This window comes from Alexandromys fortis, unplaced genomic scaffold (assembly GCF_014885135.2).
Source record: "Alexandromys fortis isolate MF-2015 unplaced genomic scaffold, M_Fortis_MF-2015_v1.1 scaffold_124, whole genome shotgun sequence".
In the NCBI taxonomy this organism is placed as follows: domain Eukaryota; kingdom Metazoa; phylum Chordata; class Mammalia; order Rodentia; family Cricetidae; genus Alexandromys; species Alexandromys fortis.
Window position 1 is genome coordinate 3,523,089 of NW_026067995.1, and position 27,381 is coordinate 3,550,469.

Sequence of the window (27,381 nt, forward strand, 5' to 3'; positions counted from 1 at the left end):
TGTTCTCAGGACTCAAAAACTTCTCCATATAAGGTCCAAGGGACTCAAAATCTTCTAGAGGCCTGATCCAACTAATTTTATTAAATGGCTTGGCCTGAGGAGATGGATGGAGTTTTTATAAAACACGATGTAGCGTGCATGCATAGAAGAAGATGGGGGGATTCTAGAATAGTCTCTAAAACTTTTAAAAGAATTTAATGATAATTTAATTTAGTTCTTTTTTTTAACAAAAGTATTTTTTAAGATGTATTTTATGTGTTTGCATGCTTGCACGTATTTGTGGGCACTACGTGTCTGCCTGGTGCCTTGGAGGGAGTGGAATGATCCACGACTGTGAGCCTCCATGTGGGTGCTGGGAATGGAGCCCAGGTCTTCTGCAAGAACAAGTGCTCTTTACTGCTGAGCCATCTCTACAGCCTTGTTATATACCGTTTAAAGTTGGTGTTTCTTGGAGTACACTTTTGAGTCAATTTGTTGGGTTGTTTATGTAGCTCAGTGATAGAGTAGCTGCGTAGAAGGGTCAAGACTTGGATGTGATTACAGATCCACTCTTCCACCAACACACAAAAGAGAATAAAATAAAATTTTCAAAACTGTTTTCTTCTGAGAAATTGCAGAGTCGAGCGTTGAAGCAGTCTATTCTTAGCTGTACAAAGGAAGGTAAGTATTTTAAAGGGTTTATATCACACTTTCTAAGTATTTATAAGGGCATATTTTTTTTTTCAAAATAAGATTACAGTTCAGAATCTAATAGCTGTGTAATGACCTGGAGCTGCCTACTCTGAGTACCAAAATGTTTGGAGACTCTTACAGGCTGTTATGACACGGAAACAAGTGGCTTTCTGTTTTGCTATCTGGCTCCAAGAACCATTAAATGTTTCCTGTATCATGATGCCAGCAGTCGGATGCGTTTATGTGTGCAGTGTTCACAGATTGGCCAATTTGTTCCTAATTGAGATGATTATTTAAGAAATCTAAAGTCATTACACACAGTAAATATTGTCAAGTTTCTGCAAGCCTTAAAATTATGAAGGAATCATAGTTTATTTGCCAACTGCACTTCATTATAAGTCTTAATTTTAATTAGCGTGTAATTTTTAGAAATATGTTTGGAGCATCGGTTGAGTTAGTGTGGCTATTCTTTAATTGAGCCTCCTTGACTCCACTTTTGCTTCTGTGAAAGACTTGCTTAATAATTTAACCTAGAAATTTTAAGGTCGTGTTAATTAGATGGCGTGATCTTCTTTGCTGCTTTTGTAGCCAGTGCTGGCCTTGAACTCCAGGTCTGTGCATGACCGTACCCCATAGGATGGCATCCAGGGCATTGTGCACACTGGGCAAGCACTGTACCCACTGAGTCACAGCCCCAGTTCCCTGTTTGTATGATCTTTTTTGTTTGCTTTTTGGAGATAGAGTCTCTACAATAGCTCTGGAATTCAGTAATTTACACAGCTCTGCCTGCCTCCTGAGTGCTGGGATAAAGACCTGTGCCACCGTGACCGACTCTGCCCCTCCCCTTTCTCCTCTTTCCCTTTTAAGATTGATTTATTTTCATCTTAATGTGCATGACTGTTTTGTTTGCTCACCACTAGTGTGCCAGGTGCCCACCCAGTTACAGACGGTTGTTCGCTGTTGTGGGGGGCTGGGAATAGAACCCGAGTCCTCTGGAAGAGCAGCCAGTGCTCTTATTAGCTCAGCCATTTCTCTTAAGACCCCCAAACCCTAGCTGGTATGATCTTTAACCACCGTAAAGTTGATACCATGATACAGATTCCCATCTACTACTTTTCTGAAGTATTTGAAACTCTGGTTTCTTTGTTGTTCTTGCATTGATCCCTCCCCCCCCCCCAGCATCCTCAACATTAGTAGCAGCAAGTGGACGGTTTCTGACTGTCTTCTCGCTTGAAATCCTGTGTGGGACAGCGTGCCGTTCTGGCCTTTGGAAGCAAGTGCAGCTTTTTTTGTTTGTTGTTTTGGAAGAGCGCCATGGAACATTGGAGTTGCTGGTGACTGGAAAACTTTGAGAATTACAAAATCAGCAGAAAATAGTGTCCTGCTGGTTTGAAAGTCCTGTGCTTCTAAATCAATGGTTTGCAATCAAAGAGATGTTTGTGTATCTTCTGAGAATATCTTAGGCTGTTTCCTAGGCCCTTGCTGCAGAAGGTTTGTGTTCGCTGTTTGAGAAGGATGCTTTCAAACAATGTGCCTATGGACTCCTGGAAAACCTTAGAGTTGGGCAGGGTCCTGAGCTTCTGCATTTTAATAGGCTTTTGGTGGACAGATGGAGCCGTTTGGAAGGCCGTTCTTTAGTAAGGGCCTGGAGTTCCCACGTGCCTCAGCTTTGGAATGACTTCCTTATTTAATACCTGATGCTTATGCTGACCCCAGTTAGAGCAAAGCAGAGTTCTCTGCTTCAATCTTGTATGGATTAATAGTTAGTACTTACTTATAATACATGATGCATTTGAGCAGTTATCTTAATTGATCCCATCTCTCACCAATCAGTGTTGGAGTTTTGGAATCTGCCAGCAAGGTGAACGTGGAAGAACTATATAGTCTTATATAAGTCTATAGGTTCTGGACTTCTGGACAGACCTTCCCTGCTTCTTTGACCTTAGACAAGATACTTGTGTCTTCTTGTGGCTTCTTTTCTTGGGCCACTGTGAGAATACTAAAATTATGCGGTACAGTGTAGGCACTTGGCAGGCATCGTGAGGATACTGCCTTACCCAGTCAGCATGTGAGAAGATTGAGGAGTTAGGCCTGGGGGAGCTTTGAGGTTGAGCTAGAGAGCACCCCTAGCAGTACTTACTTATCCTGCTCCCATTCTCTTCTGTGCTGCCCTCTCGAACACCTCCTGAGATCCCAGTAGGCAGATCTGAGTTCTATGCCAGTCTGGTCTACAGTGTGACTTCCAGCACAGCCAGGGCTACACAGAGAAACCGTGTCTTGGAAAAGCAAAAAGCAAACAAACAAAAGAAAACCATCTCACACTTTTCCTTTCTACTCTTTCAGTCTCTGATGTGTCAAATGTGAGCGTATAGTTTGCTTCAGGGTTTTTATTGCTAGTCATAAAAAAAGAAAAGGAAATGCGCCTTTTCTCCACCCACCTCCCTTCAGATTTCTCTGGGAAGTGCACACACAGGTTCATCTTCTTAAGCCAACAAAACCTAAGCATAGGCATCAATGTCTGATGCTTATGGAATTGGTTTTATTTGAGGGTTTTAAAGAGAAGGAAGGACACCGCTTCTGGGTGCTGGAGCAATGGAAAGATGCCGTGGGTGCTGGACATTTCCAGTTAACGACGAAATGCACTGCTGCTTAGTCAGCTGATGCTGCGAGAGACGTACCAGTTAAATGTTCAGTATACTGCACCGTCTGTCTTTACTATGAAATCATTGTTGAGAGAATAAAATGGGCTCAAGTAGTTTACCACTATGAAGCCTACTTTTCTCAGTGAAAAACTCCCCCAAAGTTGCCACTGTTGCATTCTCTTACAGATTTTCAAAATAAAATCATTTTAGTTAGAACCTGGAAACTATAGCAACTAATGTATCGTTGTAAGAGAGTGCTTTTTTTTTTATTTTGCCCTGCAACTTTGCATACTTGTTTTTACTTCCATCTTCTTGTGTATCTGTAATCTGAAGCAAGATTTAACTCTAAAATCCGTGCAATTGAATTAGGCATTAGTTTTTAACTTAAGAAGGGGGGAGAGAGGATTACACGCAGCCTTCCGAGTTCAGTGAGAAACCCTGTCTCAATAAAACATGATGGGAGGATGGAGAGAAGGCGCAGTGGTGCAGAGGACCCAGGTTTGTTCCCAGTACTCACACAGTGGCTCACAACCTTCTGTAACTCCAATTCCAGGGGATCCAGCCTCTGGCTTCTACATGGATGCACACACATGTCCACACACTATACACCACATGCACAGTAACAAAAATAGTGAGTGTCTCACAGTGCACTTGTTCCTTTTAGTAGTATTACGCTTTGCTTAAACACATCAACTTGCTTACATAAAAGGTGCTAGTAGATTTATTTTTCTCATTCCGGTTCCTTGGAATGTAGTGCATGTGGATGCCCATCAGGAATGGTGTGGGATGGATAGTTTGTGAAAAACAATGGCAGGACACAAAATAATGTGTCCAGCTACATAAATTTTTGGGTATTGCTAAGGAGCTCTGAGAAGATCAACAAGATGTGATTTCTAGCTTTGGCTTTGCCGTTGTGTCTGAACTGTGTGTAAACAGTGTCTCGTACAGGTCTGATATGCTGTTACACAATGAGAGAGATGTGGCCTGAAAGGCAAGGTCATTCTAGATTTCAGAGCCCTGGGAAAGAGCCTGTGATCCCTGAGAACCCAGAGCCCTGGTGACTTCCGAGATCCTTGTTCTTGTTATCTTTGGGCACGGAGGAGAGAGAACCGAAGAAACAATTTTTTTAAAATACGTATTTTATTTTTATTTTAGTTTATCTGTGTAATCCCGGCTGCCCTGGAACTCCCTCTGTAGCCCAGGCTGGCCTTGAATTCAGAGATCTGCCTGCTTCTGCCTCCCAAGTGTTAGGATGAAAGGTGTGCACCACTAGGCCTGGCTTATTTTTCAATTATGTGTCTATGTCCGTGTGCATACGGTTGCCTGTGGAGGAGGCCAAAAGAGGAGTCATCCCCCGGAGCTGGAGTTCCAGGGGTGCAGGCTTCTTGATATGGGTGCTAGGCACGCAACTTGTGTCTAACGTGAGAGCGGTAAGTACTCCTAACCGAACCATCTCTCTGGTCCAAAAAGAGGGACACTAGAATCAAGTTTTCCTTGATTAAAAATATTGAAAGGAAATCATCTCAAGATCTTACCGAGTATGTGTCATGTTTGCATCTTCAGACCCGGAGGGTGGAGATGGTCCTTCCGCAAGGGAGGGGTCGGGGTGGGGAAGCTGCTGCTTCTGTTTGCCAACTAGCTGGTCCCAGGGAGGAACTTGGGTCTGGTGAGTAGGGTTTTTACATGGCACCTATCTTTTATCAGCAGTGCTCCACACGGTAAAATGCAGACCGTCTTACGTTCAGAGACAGTCACTTCCTACTGCTAGTGGGCTGTGTGGTCTGGGAAGGCGCAAGGTTGCCAGTTTTAGAGACAGACCTAGTTTTGAACACCGCTTATTCTCGCAGGATTGCTGTAGAGCACTGGTTCTCAACAGGGGTCATAGGACCATCGGAAAACACGGATATTTACATTATAATTCATAACACTAGCAAAATAATTGTATGGTTTGGGTCGACACAGCATGAAAAACTGTACTAAAGGGTCCCAGCGTTAGGAGGGTTGAGAAACCACTGTTGTAGAGGGCCAGGGATTCAGCCCTTTGCTGCTGCTGTGTCTCTTGCTCAGCACACAGTGGTCACTCATTGAGTAGACCAGTGTCTTCCGTTGTAGGAGCTCTGAAGAGCTAGTCTAGACAAGTGAGCACACAGAAGGCAGAGGCAATGGATCTCTGAGTTCCAGGCCAGCCTGGTCTTTAGAGCAAGTTCCAGGACAGCCAGGGCTACACAGAGAAACCCCCGTTTCGAAAAACAAGCAAACAAAATAGCTAGTCTAGATTATGTATCTAGAAATATCTGGCCTGGAACCTCGGTTTGCGATGAAGGATTTGGTCTAATTGCATTTGGGTACATGTTTAGATTTAAAAGAGAATGGTAAATTTACATTTAAAAAAATTTTTTTTCAGTAAATGGAAGGTTACTGAAAGCCTTGATTATACATGGACCTAATTCTTTGTTTATTATAAAGCGTCTTATAGCTTAATGCATTGTTATCGCTGCTATTAGATCACTGTTTTGCTCAATATTTATGTTCCTTATGTGAATTTAAAGGCTTTTATTAAAAATTAGTCTTCGTGAAAGTAAAGGAATGTTACTTGTGCTTTCTCATGACTTTTGGTCCTTTGACTGTTACTCAGATATCAATTAAAAGCATACTTTAACTCTTTAGTAACTTTCTATAGATCAGATAGTTTGCTTAGCATAAGACTTGAGCACTGTTGTATTTTACAATAAAGGCACTGTTCACTTGTTTATCCCTTAGAATTTCATAACACTTATATACTCACTTGGATTTCTAAATTAGAACTATATTTCAATGGAAAAAAGTTTTTGTGATTTGATTTTGATCTGTGAATATAATTAATATCATTTTTATTTTTAAACGTTTTAATAGCTGATCTGAAGTGACATGTCTTTCCTGCTGGACCTGACATTATTATGCTCTCTCGTTTCTCCTTTGAAGCAGACTTATTTGAAAATGTCTATGGGTCTCCATCGAAGAAAAGGGAACCTGAAGATGTACAGGATAATGCTGAGCTTAGAGGTCATCAGCCCCTTAACAACATCACTGTCTCAAAGAAACGCAATTGGCTGTATCAGAGCACCCTGAGGTCTCAGAGTCTGGAAGAGAGTAAGCGATGCCAAGAGAGAAGCAATTTCCCGCCCTCCCCGGTGTCGTCACCCAGATATGCGCCGTCGCAGCCTTTCTGCAGGTCCCCAAGGGAACGCTACACACATGCGACGTGTGATGCCGCCAGCTCTGCATTCTCAGGAAACTGCTCTTTAGACTTCAGTGAGGACAACCATGCTGATGATGAAGGGGAGATATGGTACAATCCCATCCCCGAGGAAGACGAGCTTGGCGCAGCAGGTGTCTTGAGTCTCGAGGAGGCGAACACTACCACAGTGCAGCTCCCTGCTCTCCGTGCGAACACGGTGTCTGCGAGAGACCTGAGGAAGGCTGAGCTGCATGGTGAAGAGCGGCTGTGTTCTGCCCAGAACACAGGTGACGTGCCGAGCCCTGTAGACTCCATCCAGTCCACAGAGGTTACGCAGCAGCGCAGGCAAAGGTTAGGACCCAGGACACAGGAAGGCATCACGGCAGAGGACAGCCCCGTGCTGAAATCTGCCTTTACAGGTAAACGTCACTGTACACCTGATACTTCTATTTCCTACTCCTTGACAGTTCCTAGCACTAAGCCCAGATGATGTCGGCTGTATGTGTGTATAAAGTGAAGACGTTTCGGACCTGCGTGAAGAGTGCTTGCTGCTCTTGCAGAGGACCTGAGTTTGGGTCCCACCTATAGTTCCTGCTCCTGGAGGGTCCAGCCCCTCTGGCTTGGTGCATAAATTTCTATATTTAAGCATCTTTCATTTTATACTTCTCATAGCTGTTTTGTGATTTAGTTGATATAATTCTAGTTTCACTGACAATAGAATTTTGTAGTAGTTCAACTCTTAAATATTAAAAATCAAAGCAATTGTGTGTGTTGTGTGTGTGTGAATGTGCATGTGTGTGTTTGTTCCTGTGTGGTGTGTGCATGTGTGTGCTTGTTCATGTGTGTAAGTCAGGGCACACCCACGCTACAGAACTCGTGGAGGTTAGAGACAGCCTTGAGTGTCTGTCCTCACCCTTCTTCCTTGTGTGAGGCAGGAGGTTCTTCTCATTGTTAACCACTACGTGGCCAGGCTAGGCTGCACCTCTCCACCTCCTGCTCTCTGTAGCAACACCTATTACTGACTCACATGAGCTCCAAGGATTTGACTCTGTTTTCATGTTTCGGGCAGCAGGCACTTTCCGCGCTCAGCCTTCTCTATAGCCCTACATTTTTGTTTTAATAAATTCCCTCTTGTCTGCGGTAGACTCTCTGAATGACTCCGGTAGGAACTGTTTATTAACAGTTTAGAAAAAGAATCAGATTATTAAATTCCTTAATAATTTAGGAAAAACCAGAGCAGTTTAATACACTGAGTAGCCTTTCTATAACAAAATAGGTTAATGTTAGATAAAACAGGACCCTGATTACTATAGAATGTTCTAGACCAGTGAGCCAGTAGGACTGTTTTGTGGTTGGCAGTACAAGGGATGCTTTGTCCGGTAGGCAAGCCCTCCATTTCTTACTAACTGTTCACCAGAAAAGCTCAGTATGCATACTTAAAGTAGTCTCTCTCTGCATGGAACAATGCTTGTCATTAGGATACAGGGATGGGTGGAGGGCGACTTTTGTGGTGACGATTTAATTTGCTGACTCTAAGCACATAAACATGCTCACTTTAATCCTGAAATAGTTTTGCCAAGATTAGATTCTGGCATTAAGGTTATTGGATCTTTATCTAAAGGCGTTTACAAGAACCTGAAAATCGAATATGAAATAACTGGGATGATGTTGAACTGTGGGGGACGTTTTTCAAGACAGGGTTTCTCTGTATAGGCCTGGCTATCCTTGAACTTGCTTTGTACACCAGGCTGGGCTCAAACTCAGAGACCTACCTGTCTGTACTTCTGAGTGCTGGGATCAAAGGCGTGTGCAACTCTGCGTTGTTTCTGTTTTCAGAACATTTTCTTTTTCTATTTCGGTTTCTCGAAATAACAGTCCTGGCTGTCCTGGAACTCACTCCGTAGTTGAGAATGGCCTTGAGCTCACCAGAGATCTTCCTGCCTCTCTGCCTCCCAGGTACTGGGATTAAAGGTGCGCACCACCACCTGGCTTCAGAGCATATTTTTATTTTGTTTGATTAATTTGAAAACTTAGTAGGAACATGTACAGACTAAAAGAATGAAATCGATTAATCTGTCCTTTCTAACTAGAAAAATTGATTGTTTTGCACCTTCTGTCAGTGTTGTGCCAGAACCAGTTCACCAGAAAGTTCAGTCGGATATAGAACAGCTTAATAGACTTCAGAACAAAGACGGCCTTTTTTGCTGCCCAATTACAGACTTGTTTGGTTTTTAACTTTTGTTTTGTTTGTTTTTTTTTTTTTTTCTCGAGACAGGTTTCTCTGTGTAGCTTTGGTACCTACCCTCTTGTAGACCAGGCTGGCCTTGAACTCACAGAGGTCCGCCTGCCTCTGCCTCCCAAGTGCTGGGATTAAAGGCCTGCGCCGCCATCCCCTGGCTTAACTTCTTTTTTTTTTTTTTTTAATGGACACTGCTCTGTGCACCCCTTGGCTTTAGAGGGTATAAATACAGCAGCGTTGTGACGTTAGAGCTGTCCTTCTAGTTGAATGTTCTGAGCTAGAGGCATTTCCAGTTGCTCCAAAACTTAAGCCACCACGTAGTGATCTGCACTCGCTGGGGAGCACTGCAGAGGGAGGAGTGAAAAGGACCCTGCATCAGGAGCACCAGCTGGCTTCTAAAGCAGAAATAAGAAGTTGGTGCCCTTCTCTTTGTAGTAACTTTCTTTCTCGCTTTTAAGGTCCTGGGGTCTTGGTTTCTGCAAATAGGACTGAATTGAGAGCTATGGAGCCGTCTTCTCCGAGCCCCAGCCCTGCGAAGAAAGGCAGTTCCATTACTTGGTCTTTGCCAGATAAAATAAAATCTCCACGCACTGTGAGGAAGCTGTCCATGAAGATGAAAAGGTTGCCAGAATTCAGCCGGAAGCTGGGTGCCAGGGGACCCTCGCACGATATAGGCAGTCCAGAGAGTACCCCTTCCAAGTGCAGCTGTCACCAGCTGCCTCGTGGTGCCCTTCTCCCCTCTGGGAACCCGACCAGGAACGTCATAAGCCGGTACCATCTTGATACCACTGTTTCGTCTCAGCACAGCTACCAGAAGAAAAGTACCGGGAGCTCGAAGTATTCCTGCAAGGGTGGTTACCTTAGCGACGGAGATTCACCCGAACTTAGAACTAAATCGAGCAAGCACAGATCCGAGCACAAACTCGGGAAAGGAAGAGAAGCCATTCCGAGCGGTTGTAGCAAAAACGACATAGACATAGATGCCTTCAGACACTACAGCTTTGCCGACCAGCCCAAGTGCTCACAGTACATATCGGGCCTCATGAGCGTGCACTTCTATGGAGCAGAGGGGCTCAAGCCACCCCGGATGGATTCCAAAGACGTCTTCTGTGCCATTCAGGTAGACTCGGTGAACAAAGCCAGAACGGCTTTGCTCACCTGCCGGACGACGTTCTTAGACATGGACCACACTTTCAACATAGAGATCGAAAACGCACAGCATTTGAAGCTGGTGGTGTTCAGCTGGGAGCCCACTCCGAGGAGAAACCGAGTGTGCTGCCATGGCACAATTGTCCTGCCCACTCTCTTCAGAGTGACAAAGACACACCAGCTGGCCGTCAAACTTGAACCCAGAGGCCTTATTTATGTCAAGGTGACCCTCATGGAACTGTGGGAGAATTCTCTCCACGGCCTGGATAAAAGCCGGGAGTCCGTCATGTTTGGTGTTGACATTCAGAAGGTTGTGGAGAAAGAAAACGCGGGGTCGATGGTGCCGCTGCTGATACAGAAATGTATCGTGGAAATTGAGAAGAGGGGCTGCCAGGTATTTCGCTGCCTTTCCCTGCTCTCCTTTATTGATTGCTTGTTAAGTCTGGGGAACAGGAATTCAAGGAAGGTTAGGTTGCAAAAACAAGAGAGATTTAGACATCTCCCTAACTCTGCTGTATTGGTATTGCATTATTTTTGGAATGTTTCATAGCTTAGCTTTCGTTGCCTCTGATTTGAGAGCCTGCTGGACGATGCCATAGTTTATGTTGTGAGACGGAACTACATGGGGTTTAGGACTAGATTACTTTATAGCAAATTGTCTTGAAAAGCTGCTAACATAGGAAGACTCGGTTCTTCAATACATACTTCTGTGTGCTTTGAAATTCTGGGGCCATTCCAACGGTGGGTCACAAGACCTGGCTTGACACCTGAGATTAACCTCATCCTGATTCTCCCAGCTCCCTCTTCAGAAGTCCAAACTTACCCAGCTCTTTACTCTGGGTCCACACCTGAGGTGAGGAGAGCTCCTAATGATCAGAACCCGTGTCCACATTTTGTTTGTTAATTTTATTATTTATGTGTACGGGCATTTTGCCTGCTCGGTGTGTGCCTGGGGCCCATGAAGGCCCAAAGAGGGTATTGGAATGCCCTGAAATTAGATTTTGTGAGGGGCCGTGTGGATGCTAGGAATTGAACCAAGCTCCGCTGGGGGAGCAGCCGGTGCTCTTAACCAGAGAAACATCTTTCCACACTGTTGAAATAGGAGTGGCGGGGCTGCGTCCCCAACACCCCGGCCGCTTGGCTAGCTCATGCCCGAAATAACAACACACAAACTGTATTCATTTAAGAACTGCTTGGCCCATGAACTCTAACCCTTACAGGCTAATTCTCGCACCTGGACTAGCCCATTTCTAATAATGTGTGTAAGTACCCCAAGGTGCGCCTTACCGGGAAGATTCTAGCCTCTGTCCATCCTGGGAGAGTTGAGCATGGCGTCTCTGCTCCAGCAGAGCTGTCGGGTCTCTCCGGGAGCAGAGCAGAGTCTGACCTCACTTCCTCTTCCGCCCAGCATCCTATTCTGTTTTCTCCTCCCATCTATGCTTTAACCTATGAGGGCCAGCCAAACAGTTTCTTTATTGCTCAGCCAATGAAATCAACAGATTGATATGACACTCCCACATCACCACACTTCTAAAATAGGACGGCAAAGGCAATCTGTAGAAGAAACAAAATCCGTTCTTCTTTCTAACACAGTGTGAAAATTGTAGCCAGAAACAGGGTGTGTAACCTTCCAGAAGGACTTAAATGCGCAGACACGTGATTCTGTCTCCAGTTGATGTTGCCTTTGGAGCAGGTCTTTAATTGCTTACAGTCCAGCTTCTAGCCAGCTAATTTATGCATTACGTTTTCCATTTCCTCTTCTGTCCCCACCCCCACCTTGTGTAGACGCTCAGAGATTAGGTAGATTTTTCAAGTTAATCATTAAATAGAAACTTCAATTTAAAATTAAAATAAGGCGCTCAGGTAGCACTCTAGAAGTTTATGCTCTGGAAGGTGCAGAAAACAGGTGCATACAGACCGCCACTTTTGCCAGGGGATGGTGGTGCACGCCTTTAATCCCTGGAGGCAGAGACAGGTGGCTCCCTGAGTTCCAGGCCAGCATGGTCTACAGACTGAGTTCCAGGATACCCAGGGCTACACAGAGAAACCCTGTCTCAAAGACTGCTGCTTTTAGCAGTGATTCTTACTTGCATAAAAGTTTAAGGACTAGGCAGGGGCTCAGCAGGTAAAGGCCGCTGACCTGATTTGATCCCTAGGAGAAAACGAGCCTGTGACCTTCACGTGTGGACCGTGGCACACGGGTGCGCACTCAGGACAGATAACTAAATGTCTGTAGCACAAAATAAAGATTTCCTGTGGCCCAAAAGCTCTCAGCAGTACATTTGGACCTCTCTGTTGTTTTTACTAGATCAGATAGGTAGCGGAGGCTGCTCCTGAACTCCTGATCCTGCTGTCTCCGCCTCCTAAGTCCTGACATGGTAGGTGTGCAACACTGTACCTTGTGAGGATTGTGTTTCTGAGGGCTTGGAGAGATGGCTCAGCAGTCAAGAGTTTTTTGCTGCTCACTCTTTCACACTCACTCACACACACACTCACTTAAAAATAAGTCTTTTGGGCCTAGAGAGATGGTTCAACAGTTAAGAGCACTGGCTGCTCGTGTAGAGGGACCTGGTTTCGATTCGGGCAACCAGCTGTGAGATGGTGGCTCACAGCTGTCTATAAGTCCATTTCCAGGAGCCCTAACATTCTTTTCAGGCCTCCATGGGCACCAGGCATTCACATAGTACAAAGACATATATGTAGGCAAACGCCTATACATATAATACAATAATAACTAAAAAAAATCGTTTTAGAAAGTTGCATATTAAGAAGTATTTGTTTTGAGTCCTTCTTCCCCATCTAAGAGACCAAGTGGACAGAGGCTATTAAACCTGTACCTGCAGCCTGCCACACAGTCCCATCACCTAAGTTTTGCTTGCCCCTTGGCTACTAACTGTTTTTGGTTTTTCACTGCGAAAACAGTTTAAGATTCATGGAAAGAGGAGGTGTGACATAGATGTGTGATCTTGTATCTGCTCTGCACATGGCTGCTTCTGCTTCTCCAGAGATCACAGTCATGGCCCGTCCACTGTAACTGAAGTGTTCATGCCTCAGTCAGCCTCTGAACGCAGGGCTGTATCCTGAATGTCCTTCCTTTGATGCACACGGCAGATCTTCACTTCTTTAGCCTTTAAAAATCTGTCATTGTCATAAAATGTTTGGTCAGCTCATTGCCTACTGTCTTAAATAGTACTTTAGTCTGTCAGGTTTATTTTGTCTTCAGGTTCAAAGGTATAAATTCTTACTATAGGACTTCATTATACTTAAATGGGCCTATATCAAAAGGACTATAATAAAGTTGGTTCCTTTACTATGGAAGTATTTCCCTTGATCTTATTTAACATTTGGCCTCTATTTTCTTTGTACTGCACATTTTAAACATACAGTTTAGCCTGAAATAACAAACTTAATCTGTGGGTTTTCCCCCAGTAAATGGATTCTATTTGTTAGTCAGGACCGTGACAGAGAGGTGATGTCTCAAGATTTCATGTTTGCCAGCCTCCTGCATTCTCTGTTTTAATTATTATTTTATTTTATGCGCATGGTATTTGCCTGCATGTATGTCTGTGCGCCATGTGTGTGCGCACCTACGTGTGTTTTCACCATGTTTCTCGAGGTGCTATGCTAGCCCTAACATGCTGTTCCCAGTATGGATCGCTCGGGACTTCAGTTAGGAGTTGAAATGAGAATTGTCTTTCTAGCATTTTCCTTGGTTTCTTCACTGTGTCCTTTGGCAGGTAGGAGCACTTTGTATGGGTCTTTCTTTGAAGTAGATTCAGGTTTTTGACGGTGTTCCAGTTAGTACAGTTAGTCGTTGAGTTCTCTAGATATCCTTTGCCCGCGGTGGTGGTGATGCTCTCCCGTGTGGAACCCAGCTCTCTGCTGCTGTCTTCTAGGTCACTTAGAGTACTCTCTGCAGATCCTTAAGTCAAGCTTTCGAGGATTGCTCATGGCTCATTATTGTGAAATAGTTTTCTGTAACTGTTCCTTCAGCTCAGGGTGGCTGCTTCCTAAGTAGCCTTTTGATTTGAAAGGATGGGTGACAACCCCTTATTCTCCTTAAATTCCGTCCCTTGTCCCTCCTTCTGTCCCGCCCTCCCTTCTTCCCCTCTTCTGAGATAGGTCCGTATAGTCCAGACTGGCTTTGAATTGACTGTTCAGCTAAGAGTGATCTTGAGTTCCTGACCCTCCTAGGCCCAGGGACTGGAACTGCACCTGCCAGCCAGCACACCAGGTTATTTGTGCTGTGGGGATTGTAGCTGGACTCCACCCCCTCCCACCCCATCTCCTTAAATTTCTTGAGGTTTAGTTTTTCAAAAGAATCCAGTAGCTTAATCAGGGATTTTTTTTAAAAAAATCTATCTATCTATCTATCTATCTATCTATCTATCTATCTATCTATCTATCTATCTATCTATCTATCTATCTTTGAGATCAGTTTGGCTTCCTCTCCCTGGGTGCGTATTGAGCTTCTGAAGACGTGGTAATTAGACGCGCTGGCGGTGGGTTCCTAACACGTACTTTTGTAGGTCCCGGTGAGCACTGTCTGTGGAACTTCTGTATGACTTTTAAAGTAGGCTTTATTTTACCTTTTTATTATTTTATTACCTATTTTACCTAAAATGACCTTATTTTACCTTTTTAATTATTTTATTTCCTGTTTTTACCTAAAACGCGTTTTTTCTCCCATCACTGTAGAAACAGTTAATTTGAGGTCTCAGAAGCTGCATTTGAGGTGTTGCGATGACTGTTGCCAAGTTCACGTGATGTATGCCATTGCATTCGTTATCCTCTCCGTAACGTGGCGTTTTGTTTCTAGGTCGTAGGCCTGTATCGATTGTGTGGTTCAGCAGCTGTCAAGAAAGAGCTTCGCGAGGCTTTTGAGAAGGATAGCAAAACTGTTGGTCTGTGTGAAAACCAGTACCCAGATATAAATGTAATAACAGGTAAAAAATAGATTTCATTTTATGCTCATTCTGGAAAGACTACACCTGCAGGAGAGAAAGTGGAAACACGCTTTTATAACCTGCGTTTGATTTGATTCTGTTCTGAAGTCTAACTTTCCTTCCCCCACAAGACTGTGAGTCTTACTTTCTGAAGGGAGTTATTAAGATACAGCCAGTGATGGGGGAAGTGAGACCCGGGCTACATTCAGCACAGCAGGTCCGAGTCTTCATGGGGAGAACTAAAATGGCTCAGGAGTTCAATTTGACTGGTGCTTAGGTGATTGGTGGAAAGGAAATGGCCCATCTGGTCAGAGAATTTAGATTATTTAATAGGTGGAAGGGGTCCAATCAAGACCTTTGAGTAGGGGAGTGGGGTCATTGAAGGCTGTTTTGGGGGATGTTAATTTTGTAACTGTATGATGGGTTGAAGAGAAAGAAATCAAGGAACCACTTTCCCAACTCTTCCAGTGCAGCTGGGCTGGGAGGAGGAGTGGGCTGGGGAGGCAGGGGGATGGAGGGCGCAAACAAGCACCCAAAGCCAAGCAAGAGGAATGATTCTGAACCGTTGCTGGTCTTGTACTATCAGCAGAAATAAATGCGTTGGAGCAGGGATATTGTTTTAGCTGCAGAAATGTTGGGGAACGTTGCCATGAAGTTTTGAAGCAGGGGATGGGGATGGAGAGATCAAGTGGAGTGAGTTCTCATCTGCTGGGGATCGAGGTGTTCCTTTCCTATCCCCGAGACTAGGTCTCATTAAGTAACTGCAATCCTCCTGCCTCAGCCTTCCATATGTTGGGGTTCTGGGTCAGCGCCACCGTGCCCAGCGTGCAGAGACATCTTTGTCCCGGTAGTGACGACAGCTGTCCCGGTGTTTAGCACTGGAAACAGCACTAGCAGTTGTGAGGACTTGAATAATGGGAGCTTGTTGAGAGTGACTGACAAAGGAAATTCAATCCTGGGACTGTCCATAAAACTTTAAAAAGACAAGAACTTTGGTGATCTAAAGCTTTGGAGGCAGACGAAGAAGGAAGAGCCTTGGAAAGTTTGGAGGAGATGGAAAGTTTGGGAAAGCAGAGCCAGGAGAGGTTCCAGACAGTGTGAGGCAGCATTGTGGTGTGGAGGCGGGTATTGTGAGAACAGGAACGGTGTTTGAATTTGAGGTTGCTCCTCACCTTACCAATAATCTTCTGGGTCTGTTTTTCCACCTACAATTTCTTTACCTTTTAATTACTAACATTTGGGGGCCAGAGTAGAGGTACATCCATTCCGCTCACCTGGTTTTCATAGTTCGCAGCTCCTGACCAGCTCATCTTCTCTCCCCTATGTGATCCCCTCCAACCCAAGACTATTGAGAAGCAGACCCAGGCGTCAAAGCCTTCCATCTGTAGATGCCCCAGTGGGTTCCTCTGGCCTCAGGGTATTTTGATAGTTTTGTTTTCTATGCTTGGTTGTTAACAGTTTTTTTTTCTTGATGTGTTGATGTTTCCCTCCTAATTTGTTTTCTTATTTTATACACGATTAAGTTTAGGTAAGCATTTAAGAAAAATTCACTTACTGCTTACTGATACTGTACCTTGAAGTTTACTTTTAGCATTGCAGGGTAGGGATAGTTGAGGTTCTGGCTCAGGATACTGAGTGGCTTATTTCCCTAGAGTGTTTTCTGTCATTTTGAACGTTGTAACTCTGATCTCAAGCAGTTCACTACTAAGAGAAGCAAACCAAGGCATTATTCCTCTCTTATGAATATTTCGTTATTTACTTTCTTTTGAAACTTTTTAAAGATGATTTATTTTTTTATTTTACACACATTGGTATTTTGCCTGCATGTATGTCTGTGTGAGGGTTTTGGATCCCTTGGAGCTGGAGTTACAGATGGTTGTGAGCCACCATGTTGGGTGCTAGGAATTGAACCCAGGTCCTCTGGAAGAACAGCCAGCTCTTAACCTCTGAGCCATCTGTCCAGCCCCTCATTTTATGTTTTGAGACAGGGTCTCACTATGTAGTTCTGGCTGACCTAGAACTTTCTATATAGATCATGCTGGCCTCAAACTCACAGAGATGGTCCTGCCTCCCCCTCCCATGCCTTTTCTACCTGGCTTGATGAATTTTTAACAAATCAGAAACTACGTCTTTTGTAGAGAGGTTTGTTACTTAAAAAAGAGATAACATATAATTTGTGAAATTAGCAAAGGATTCGCTTTAAGAATTCATTAAAGGAAAATTGTATAGAGGTAGCTATTTCTAGGAAAGTAGAAACTAAAAGTAAATTTTTGTCTCAGTGAAGCCGCTGAGTATTTAGAGATGGAAGGTGTGATTTGAGTTGACTGTTTTGTTTAAGAAGGGACCTGGAGTCTGGATACTTGCAGTGTTTGTAGACGTGAATATAGGTTCGCGAAGGCCTGGTTTGTAACTTTCTTTTCTAAATAGGAGAGTCTGAGGCCACAAACTACATGGTTCTTCCCTCTGTTATTTGCACTGTTCCGTTTCAGTTAAACTATTTTACAAAAGAATTTGAGCTCCTTTCTTGATAAAAAAAAATACAAAAAAACAATGACATGATTTGTTTGAGAAACAGCGGTGGAATTGGGATAAATTCCACACGGGGCCACCGTGCCTCCAAAGAGAGAGTGCCGTGGGTTTGGGAACTAGCCAGTGGTGACGTTGCCTCGAGTGTTTCCTCTGCATGAGCTACATTTCTGCATAAACTCTGGAAAATAATAGCTCAGTGAGTCTAAACGCAGGAAAGGAACGAAATGCGTGCGCTGTGTGTTCAGAAGCTGATGTGTTTTTTAGTAGTCCTTTCGTCTGGAACAGAGTGGGATGCGTTGTGTTTTCGAACAGGCACGGGACAGAGTGTGTGAAGTCTGTGTAGTGAAATCTTTGATACCTTCTTTCTGCTTATATTTTCCATCATTTTAAATGATTTTAGCATGCAAACACCAAATTCCGAACACTAGATTCTTGGGTTTGTTGTCCCAAGTGACTTGTTGATTGAGACGGAGCTCCACTAAATAGCTCTGACTCGCCTCGAACTTACAGTCCTGCCTTAGCCTCCCAAGTACCAGGTAGGGTTCGTGACCCGTGTGCCTCCTGGCCTGGTGCCAGGTGACCTCTTCGTCAACTCGACTTGGTGACTCACTCCTAAGATCCAGAATCCGTTTATTGCTAAAATTTGGAATTGTTTCCGTTCCAGTTCTAGCCTTTCCTGTCCTCAGGCTTCCTCATTCCTTTTCCAGTTGCTTTTTCCCACTGAGTTAGCCTCCCCTAATTTACGTGTGCCTGCTGCTTTCTCCTTAGTCCCTGCTGTTACAGTGTTCTTTCCTATGGTTCATTATTCAGTTACTTCCATCAAATGTCCTGAGTGTCCTTCCATGGCCCCTTTTTGTTTCTTCCGGCTGGCAAAGCTTCCACCCCGCAATGCCAGTAGTTAATCATATACAACAGCTTTATTGAGGCATAATTGCCATAAAATAAAATAAAGCACATGTATTTAAAGCATGCAGCTGGTGTTTTCACGTGTATATGCGCCATGAGACCATAGCCACAAAGAGTATCAAGGATACAAGTGTCCCCAGTGTCCCCTTGTGTCCTCCTTAGTCTCCTCTGCATGCACAATCCACCACCCCACTGCCCCCATTCACAGGCAGCCACAGATCTTCCTATTGCTATAAATTGGTTCTGTTCTCTAAAAGTTATATAATAGAACCATACAGGAGGGACTTTGCTTTTGCTTTTTATAAGCAAACAGATGTGGTTTTGTTTACTTGCAAAATTACTTTGAAATTCCCCCATGTCGTTCCAAGTGTCTATGCCAGACAGTGTTCCACTCTCTGGATGCAGCGGGTATGACGGCGTTGGCTCATCCATTCATTGCCTGGTTCCCAGTGTGGGGTTGTTACCGGTAGAGCTGCTGTGACATTCATGTACCAGTTGTCATCAGCATATGTATGTCTAGCGATGCCTAAGCCACACTATCGTCTTGTTTAGGTTGTACGATGAGACTTGCATTTTCAGGTACTGTTATGGTGTGGATGGGAGATGTCCCTGAAGAAAGTGTGCAGGGATGAGCTTGGGGCCATGACAGGGTCATGAGGGCTCTGACTCAGTGGATTAACCGGTTGGTGGATTTATAATCTGATACCATTATTGGAAGACGGTGGAAAGATGGAAAACCTGGCCTGGTTGAAGGAACTATTTTACCCGTTTGTGACCTTGAAGGTTGCTCCTTGTCCCTGGTCTCTGCCTCCTGCTCTCAACGTCCCAGCAGCTAGAAGGTAGAAGGTAGCTCCTTCTCCATGCCCCTCCATTGAGCTTCTGCTTTACCACAGACCTAGCCATGGAGCCAGCCACGAACTGAAACCTCCAAAACCATGAACCAAGTTAAACTCTTCTTTAAAACATTACTTGTCTTAGGTCAGGCCTGCTGTTGCCTGCCTTTAATCCCAGCTCTCGGGAGGCAGAGGCAGGTGGATCTCTGTGAGTTCAGCGTCAGCTTGATCTGCATAGTGATTCTCTGGGCAGCCGGCTATGTAGAGAGACTCAATGAAACAAAACAGACAACAACCAAGTATAACTTTGCAGGAATCACGTTGTGGATAAACGAAGGCCTCCTGGGGGCTGAGGCTGTGTCCAGCACCGAAAACCTAGGTTCAGTTCCTAACCCTAGCGCTGCCCCTGCTGTGGGGGTTGGAGGAGTGGGGTGGGGGATGGGGGCAGGATACGGAGTGGGGTGGAACTTTTTGGATCAGTTTATACGTTTTGGTGACAAAGTAGATTGATTTTGTTTTATTTATTTGGTGACAGTGGGGATCAAACCCAAGGATCATACATGCTAGGCAAGCACTCTTTCACTGAGTTATGGGCTAGGATTTTGTTAGGATCTGCATTGATTCTATAATCAGTTTAGGGAGTGTTATTATCTTCAGGTACATAAACATAGACTTGCTGCATTTTTTTAAGCTCTCCTATAATTTTTTTCAAGAGGAATTGTTAGTTTTCTGAGTAAAATTTTGTACCTTTTTTGTTTCCCGCAAGTATTTAATTCTTTTTGGTGCTAATGTGTTGGGATTGCTTCTTTTTCTTTTCTCTCTCCCCGACTTGTCCTCTCTCCCTCTCTCCGCTGTGCTGCACCCCTTGTTCTCCGGTGTCTACAGATACATCACCCCTCTGATGCCCTCGTCTCCTCACACCACAGAGAAGGACGCCGCCTTCAGGGGCGAGCAGTGCCTTCTGCTTTGACCACTCAGTGAGTCTTCTCATCCTCCCCTCTTCTCTGGGTGTGGGATACACACGATCTTCCCGACATCTTGAACTGATTCCATCCCTTCCTGTTTTCTCAGGAGTCTCTGCTTTCTTCTCTGGGGACTTCCCGAGTTGGTTCCAGCCCCTCTCTCCTGGGCCTTGGAGACCTTTCTGCTGTCTTCTTTCATGCCTATTCATCTAGCCAGCCGTCTGGCTCCGTCCTTTACCGCTTGCCAACACAGCTGATGTCCTTTTCTCAGGGCTCTTCTCTTTGTGGTCCTTATCTCTAATTGCCATTAGGTCATTGGCTCCTAGACCTTGCTACAGAAACCCTTTGCCATACACTCAGAAGAGGAATTTGTTTATAAATACATGCATGGGTCCTGGCAGGAGATCCTGATGTGGTGGGGCAGGAATGGGCTGCGCCCCCTGGCATTTATGGCCATTCTTTTCTAACCAAGTTACTGTGTATCATTTGGTACCCCAGAGTCTGTCTTGAGGCAGCTTTTCCTTGTCCTCCTTGGCAACATGCATGCCTTTCTTTCTTTTTTTTTTTTTTTTTACTCAAGCAGTCTTTAATGGAAACTGTATGAGACGCCCCTACTCCTGCATCTTCTCAATCGTTTCTTCCTTGTATTTGCCCTTCTCCTTTCCTACTTGTCGAGACTTGGCTTTCCTTTCCAGGATCTTCTTTCGGTCTTTGTCCAGCTTTAGCCTAGTGATCACCACCTTGCTGGGGTGGATGCCTGTTGAAATAAGAAGCGGCGGGGCTGCGTCCCCAGCACCCCGGCCGCCTGCTAGCTCATGCCCAAAATAACAACACACAAACTGTATTCATTTAAACACTGCTTGACCCATTTCTATCTAGCCTCTTCTAGGCTAATTCTCACATATTAATTTAGCCCATTTCTAATCATCTGTGTAAGCACCCCAAGGTGCGCTTACCGGGAAGATTCTAGCCTATGTCCATCCTGGGTCGGAGGAGCTTCATTGCATGCATCTGCCCGGGAGAGCGGAGCATGCCTCTCTGTCTGAGGCGTCTGGCTCTGAGAGGAGCTGCATTACTTCTGACCTCACTTCCTCTTCCCAGCATTCTCTTCTGTTTACTCCACCCACCTATGTTCTAACCAATAAAATGGGCCAAGCCAGTTTCTTTATTAGCCAATGACCTTCCTCCATCAGATGCCCTAGTGGACAGTTGTGCCATTAGCCTTTTCTCGCTGCACCCGTTCAATGTAGATGACGTATTTCTTCCTGTACACGTGGACCATTTTGCCAATCTGCTGGCCTTTGTAGTGTCCCCGGACAACCTGAACTTCGTCATCCTTTCGAATGGGCATCGAGCGAACAATGTACTTCTGTCTCAGCTCTTTGGAAAGGGGGGAAGACATGATCTTCCTCCGAATGTGAGAAGGTGAATTGAAATGCCGTTTGCGGTTCTTGCTCCGGTCAGAAGTCACAAATGGATTGAACTTCATTTTGGCGGCTGCGATCCAGCAATGGCCGCAAGAGGAAAGAGGTCTCCATGCATGCCTTTCTATTCATCCCTGAGAGCATCTTTTCTGACCACGTGGGTCTTTCGTCATTCTTCCTTAGCTGTGTTTGAGAGAGCTCTTCCCTTTGGAACTATTTCCTAGTCATGTCTTGACACGGTTTTTATGCTTCCCAATACTCTCTCTGTCACACACACACACACACACACACACACACACACAGAGAGAGAGAGAGAGAGAGAGAGAGAGAGAGAGAGAGAAAGACACAGAGAGAGAGGCGCTCAGTTATCAGGCTGTCCTGGAATTTGCTGTGTGATAGGAGATGAAATGACCTTGAACTTCAGATCCCAACACCTTCCACAGTCATCTTTAAGTTGCTCGTTCTCAGGTCCAGCTCTTTGCTCCTGTCTTCCTAAGCCTCCTAAGTTTTGTATGGAGCAAACTTACACATCCCATAGACACTCTGCCTACCTGCAAAACTGTCGTTTCTTCTTGTGTCCCCTAATTTCAGGCAGTATCACTAAGACTCCGTTGGATGGCGAAGCCCTAGACATGGTATAGAGGCAGGTTCTGCCTTCCCTTTTGCTGCTGAATTAAAGTGTTTTTAAAAATACATGTACTATAGTCATCTCTTGACACAGTTTTTATGCTTCCCAATATTCTTCAGACTTCTCTTAACTTTCACAGTGAGAAATCTGATGCCTTCCGTTCTTGACTTCTGTTTAATGTACTTGGTATAAGAAGTGATCCTTTTCCTTTTGAATGACAGAACATTAGAGACTAACGATCTCGTATATCTAAGACTCATGTGCAGAGTTAGAGAGGAAATATGTTGATTTCCCTGATGTCCCTCACCAATTTACAAAGGCTTTGGGCAATTGGTGTCCCTTTACCCACTAAAAGTTTACAAGCTCAAAATTTGGGCAGTTGAATAGTTTACAACTAACATGCATTTGTCTTACTTTCTTAACTGCTTGCACGCGCGGAATCTTCTCGTGGGGGCAGAGTCAGGAGAGCTTATATATTAAGAACATCTTTCATCATGACTTAGCAAAACTATGGAAATTATGTCTGTTTTTAGCATGTTCCAAACAGAGTTAATTACGAAGGAAACTTACACGAATGCAAATTGCCAGTGGTTTTTTTGATGATACTTTTCATGTTGTTGTTTATATTGTTTTCAGAATGTCAAGTCGACTGCCATAGCGTTTGCATTTTTGAAGCGTTCCCTGTGCTTACTCCACTGCGGAGACGCATCAGGGCTGTCTCTGGTCTATTCCCACAGGTGTCCTTAAGGACTATCTAAGAGAACTCCCTGCTCCCCTGATAACGAAGCAGCTGTACGAGGCTGTGTTAGACGCAATGGTGAAAAACCCTCTGAAAATGCCACCGAATGGCTGTGAGTCCGAGTCCAGTGACTCCAAGTTCACCGTTGGCCTGCTGAATTGCTTGCCGGATGTTGAGAAGGTGAGTGAACGTGATCGACGTCTTTCCCGAAAGCTCGCAGGAGCCCATGCTGAAGCGCCATCACCGTACAGTCTCCTACGTCTCTGACATTCGTGCACTCGGGTTTAGGCTCTGCCTTTTCCACTTCTTGAATGTGTCCAGAAATCAGTTTTGTGTTCTCTGTGTGTGACTTTAGCCCAAGCATGCATGTGCCTATGTGCCTTCTAAGTTCTGCTTTGAAGGTTTATTTTATTAGCCGGGCAGTGGTAATGCACACTTTTAATCCTAGCACTTGAGAGGAGAATCTCTGTGAGTTCAAGTCCAGCTTGGTCTGAAAAATGTGTTCCAGGACAGCCAGAGGTACAAAAAGAAAAAGAAAAAATGAAAAAGAAAGTAAAGGAAATTTCTAGCAAATCAAAACTAGGGAACGGTTTGTCTGTCTTTCTGTCTATCACCCATCTGTCTGTCTATCTATCTAAAAGGTTTATGTGTATATAAAGTGCCACTGTGTATGTATGTGCACCATGTGCTTGCATGGTGCCTAAAAAGGCCAGAAGAGGGTGCCGGATCCCCTGGGAGCTGGCGTTCCAGGCCACTGGGAGCTGTTTGATGTAAGTGCTAGGAACTGAACTCTGGTCCTCTGCCAAAGCAGCAAGCATTCTTAACCACTCAGTCATCTCTCTAGTCCCTGAATAGCAGTTTTAAATAAACATTCATTGGTTTAATATAATATAAAAAGAAATTACACCTCATTTCTTGGAATGGTGATAAAATATACTATTTTTTAAAAAATCACTCTTTCCCTTAGGTGTTTAAAATTTAGATAGTCTTTGAGTCAACTTCCTTAATTAACTTAAGAATTTAAAACAGTATTTTCTCGGGAAATATATACCCATATATATGTATATATTTGATTTTTTGAGATGGGATTTCTCTGTGTACCCTGGTTGTCCTAGAACTCTCTCTATAGACCAGGCTAGACTCAAACTGCTTCTGCCTCCCAAGTGCTGGGATTAGAAGGCGTGCACTACCATGCCTGATTCAGAAAATACATTTTTTAAAAAAAATTCTAACCATTATTTTTCCATTTTTATAATTTTGTGTGTTTATAAAATATTTATTGGTTAAAAAGCACGGTGGGGAGACGAGAAGCATGGTGGACTTTTTTAGTAGATCAATCACTGCAGTCCTGGCCCCTTTCTAAGTTCAGGCTCCCTGGTGTGGCAGTCCAGTCCCCTAGTGCAACCCCAGGGTCACTTCGAGGACGAAGGAGTGAGTTGATGGGAAATGTATTTTCTGAAGGGGGCCCATTGGAATTCAGAATATGTTGCTAGTCTTTTACGTGGCCGTCTAACCACTCAGTGGATTAAGTTATGTTGGAACATATTTATCAGGCAACCCTAAAGATGTTGCTAGACCACCTGAAGTTGGTGGCTTCGTACCACGAAGTGAATAAGATGACCTGCCAGAATCTGGCTGTGTGCTTTGGACCAGTGCTGCTCAATCAGAGGCATGAGACTTCGCCCCACAACAACAGAGTCTTCACGGATTCCGAAGAACTCGCCAGCGCTTTGGATTTTAAAAAACACATTGAAGTTCTTCATTACCTGCTCCAGCTCTGGCCAGGTAAAGGGGTCTCTGGACGTTTCTTTAGCAGCCACGGGATGTACGGGTTAGCTGATGATTAAAATGCCTGGATGTAATTGGGGGGGAAAAATCTAGGTTTTTGCTTTTTTTTCATTACTGAAGAATTGACACTTGCTACTTATATTTTGCGTTTGCTCGTAACGTTGTAGACATTTGAGCCATTGTGCACATTTTGGGTGTGGTAAGACCTGAATTGGGATGCTACTTGGACCACCTACAGTGAATGCTCTGACCTTGGCAAGCTAAGTTTCTAGACTTCGTGTGGCAGTTAAGTACAAGGATGTCCTTAATGTGCAGCACAGTTTTGAGCACATTATACCCAATTATTAATTTATTTTCTCACCTTTATTTAATTTGTTCTGAAGCAAAATTCATTTTTCTTTTAAGTTTATTCTTTTTGTAGTCTTAAGATTTATTTTATTTTTATTTATGTGGTGCGTGCCTGTATATATCAGAGTCTGAGAAGGCCAGAAGAAAAGGTTCCCTGAGGCAGAAGTTAAACAGTTCGTCTCTCCAGCCCATGTCCAGTCTTTCTGACAGAATTATTGTACACATGGTTATTTTTAAATTACCTCAGCTTCTGCTGGCAATTATCTTTGATATTTTGGTCTTAAAAAATTTGATTTTCATGGTACCGAGATGAATCGGTGGTTCGAGCACTAGTTGCTCTACCAGGGGACTCAGGTTCGACTCCCAGCCCCACAGAGTAGCTTACAACCGTCTGTAGCTCCGGTACCAGACAATCTGATAGCCTCTTCCTCACCTCTGTGGGCATGAGTGATTCACGTAATGCATATTACATACATGCAGAGAAAAGCATACATAGATAATATGAAAATTCTTAAGATTTGGTTTTTACGTTTTCTTTATTTTGTGCGTGAATATGTGGGGCTATGAATGTGCACCTGAGCTCTGAGGACAACTTTTACTCCTTCTTCCTTGCGGGACTGCAGGTCCTCACCCTTGTGCAGTCAGCGCTTACTCACGGAGCCGTCTTCCTAGCACCCCCCCCTTCTCTGTGCCGCACACACGTCTATGTGTCTGTAAATTGGAATAGATTTATTATTGACTACCTTTTATTTTTCTAGGATTTATTTTATTTTGTATGTGTGTTTTGCTTGCATATCTGTCTATATATTTCCTGTTTAAATTTCCGTGGAGGCCAGTAGACGTCAGAGCCCCTGGAAATGGAGTTACAGACATTTGGTAGCAGTCATGTGGGTACTGGGGACTGAACCCATTTCCACAGCCAGTGCTCTTAACCTCTGAGCCATCTCTCCAGCCCATTGACTGTATTGTAATGATAACTTAAACAGCTGTCCTGTGTTCAACATCGTATTCCAGAGACTTTCGTTGCTGGTTGTAATCATAACCTTTTTCTATAGCCTGTTATTTTCCTTGAAAGTACCCTAGACAAAAGACGGAACCTGGCAGAGGATAAGGGGAAACAATAGTTTCCCCCTCTAAATTGCCTGGTACGGCTCTTGGGAAAGGTGGACAGCGTGTCAGTAAGGTGCAGTTACTGCGTCTTTGACAACCGAGGTGTGGCGTAGAGAGCGCCAGGACTGTCCCGCGCATTCCGTGGAAGGTGTACAGTCAACTACTCTTCTGGGGTGCTCCTCCACTATCAAAGAGTTTCCTTCAGCCTCTTCTGTTATCTGTCTGTCTGTCTATCTATCTATTTATCTATCTGTGGTTTTGCTACACATTTTGCTTTCTCTGATCTTACCCTCGCCCCCTCATTTGGGGCAAGAGGTAATTTACTTTGAGATTTCTGTTGGTAAAGTCCTGTCTGCAAAGTGAGAGGCCTGTTATGTTAGCCCCTGAAGGTAACGCTACCCTGCCCTCCGCACACCCTGCCCATCTCCCTGCCAGAGGCTCTGCAGCTGGGTGAGCTAGGGTCCTGGCACAGTAGAGACATTTATACTTTTAGGGGACAGTCTTCTTTTTATATGCTTTGTGTTTGGGGCTTTTAAAAAAAGCAATGGGTTTGCGATTGGAAAGAATCCTGGATGCTATTGTGAGTCCACCCTTATTTTCAGAGTAGGGACATAGATTTAAGGTTGTTGCTGTTCCACGTTCCTCATGATGAATACATTTGGGGCGGTTTCCTGCTCCTTACTAGGTTCTCGAATTTGTAAGGTCATTGGTGATATTTACCTGCCCCATAGTCTGAGTTCCTCACACTAGTGGTCACCTAATATAGTTCTATTAAATAAAGGTGTTGTTTTCTAAATGAAAACAATATAGGGAATTAGAATCTACGGGTATAAAATAGAGGGAAAATGCTTTGAAGCGTTTCCAACACCCTTATTTGGCAGCATTTTCTTCATTCTGTTGAAAACAGGCATTCGGTAGCAGCACAGGGAACGGCAGACCTTCAGGGGTTAAGGTTAGCCATTTTCCTTACAAACTTGTAGGACAACGTCCCAGTATCAATAGTCTAAGAAGACATCCACATTGATGTTTCAGAAATTGAATTCTTAGAATAATGTAAAGATTTAATTGGTTTCTTGAGTGGTCTCCAAAGAAACTAAAAGTAGAGTTTCAGTAGAGTCCTGACTGAGCAGGAGAAACGAGGGTTTCTCTCCAGATTGCCAGTGTGCTGTTGACTGCTTGGCGGAAACTTCAGGCCCAAGAGCGAGGGCAGAAATAGCACAGAGGGTGCAGGAAGAAAGCGAGGAAACAG

The 27,381-nt window shown here is 44.2% G+C and overlaps 1 protein-coding gene across 6 annotated transcripts in view; it reads left to right on the forward strand.

Moving 5' to 3' along the window:
- Window positions 1–27,381, forward strand: part of Syde2 (synapse defective Rho GTPase homolog 2) — a 63,507-nt gene that overhangs the window by 3,705 nt on the left and 32,421 nt on the right. For 4 of the 6 annotated variants that reach the window (XR_007595030.1, XR_007595031.1, XM_050160166.1 and 1 more), the window contains exons 2-6: window positions 6,276–6,950; window positions 9,229–10,313; window positions 14,739–14,865; window positions 22,885–23,066; window positions 24,440–24,671. Coding sequence is in view for 4 of the 6 variants with exons in the window: in XM_050160166.1 (XP_050016123.1) it covers window positions 6,276–6,950; window positions 9,229–10,313; window positions 14,739–14,865; window positions 22,885–23,066; window positions 24,440–24,671 (2,301 nt within the window). In the remaining 2 variants the exon portion in view is untranslated. The remainder of the gene's footprint in view (window positions 1–6,275; window positions 6,951–9,228; window positions 10,314–14,738; window positions 14,866–22,884; window positions 23,067–24,439; window positions 24,672–27,381) is intronic. The other 2 variants (XM_050160165.1, XM_050160167.1) reach the window with 2 other exon arrangements.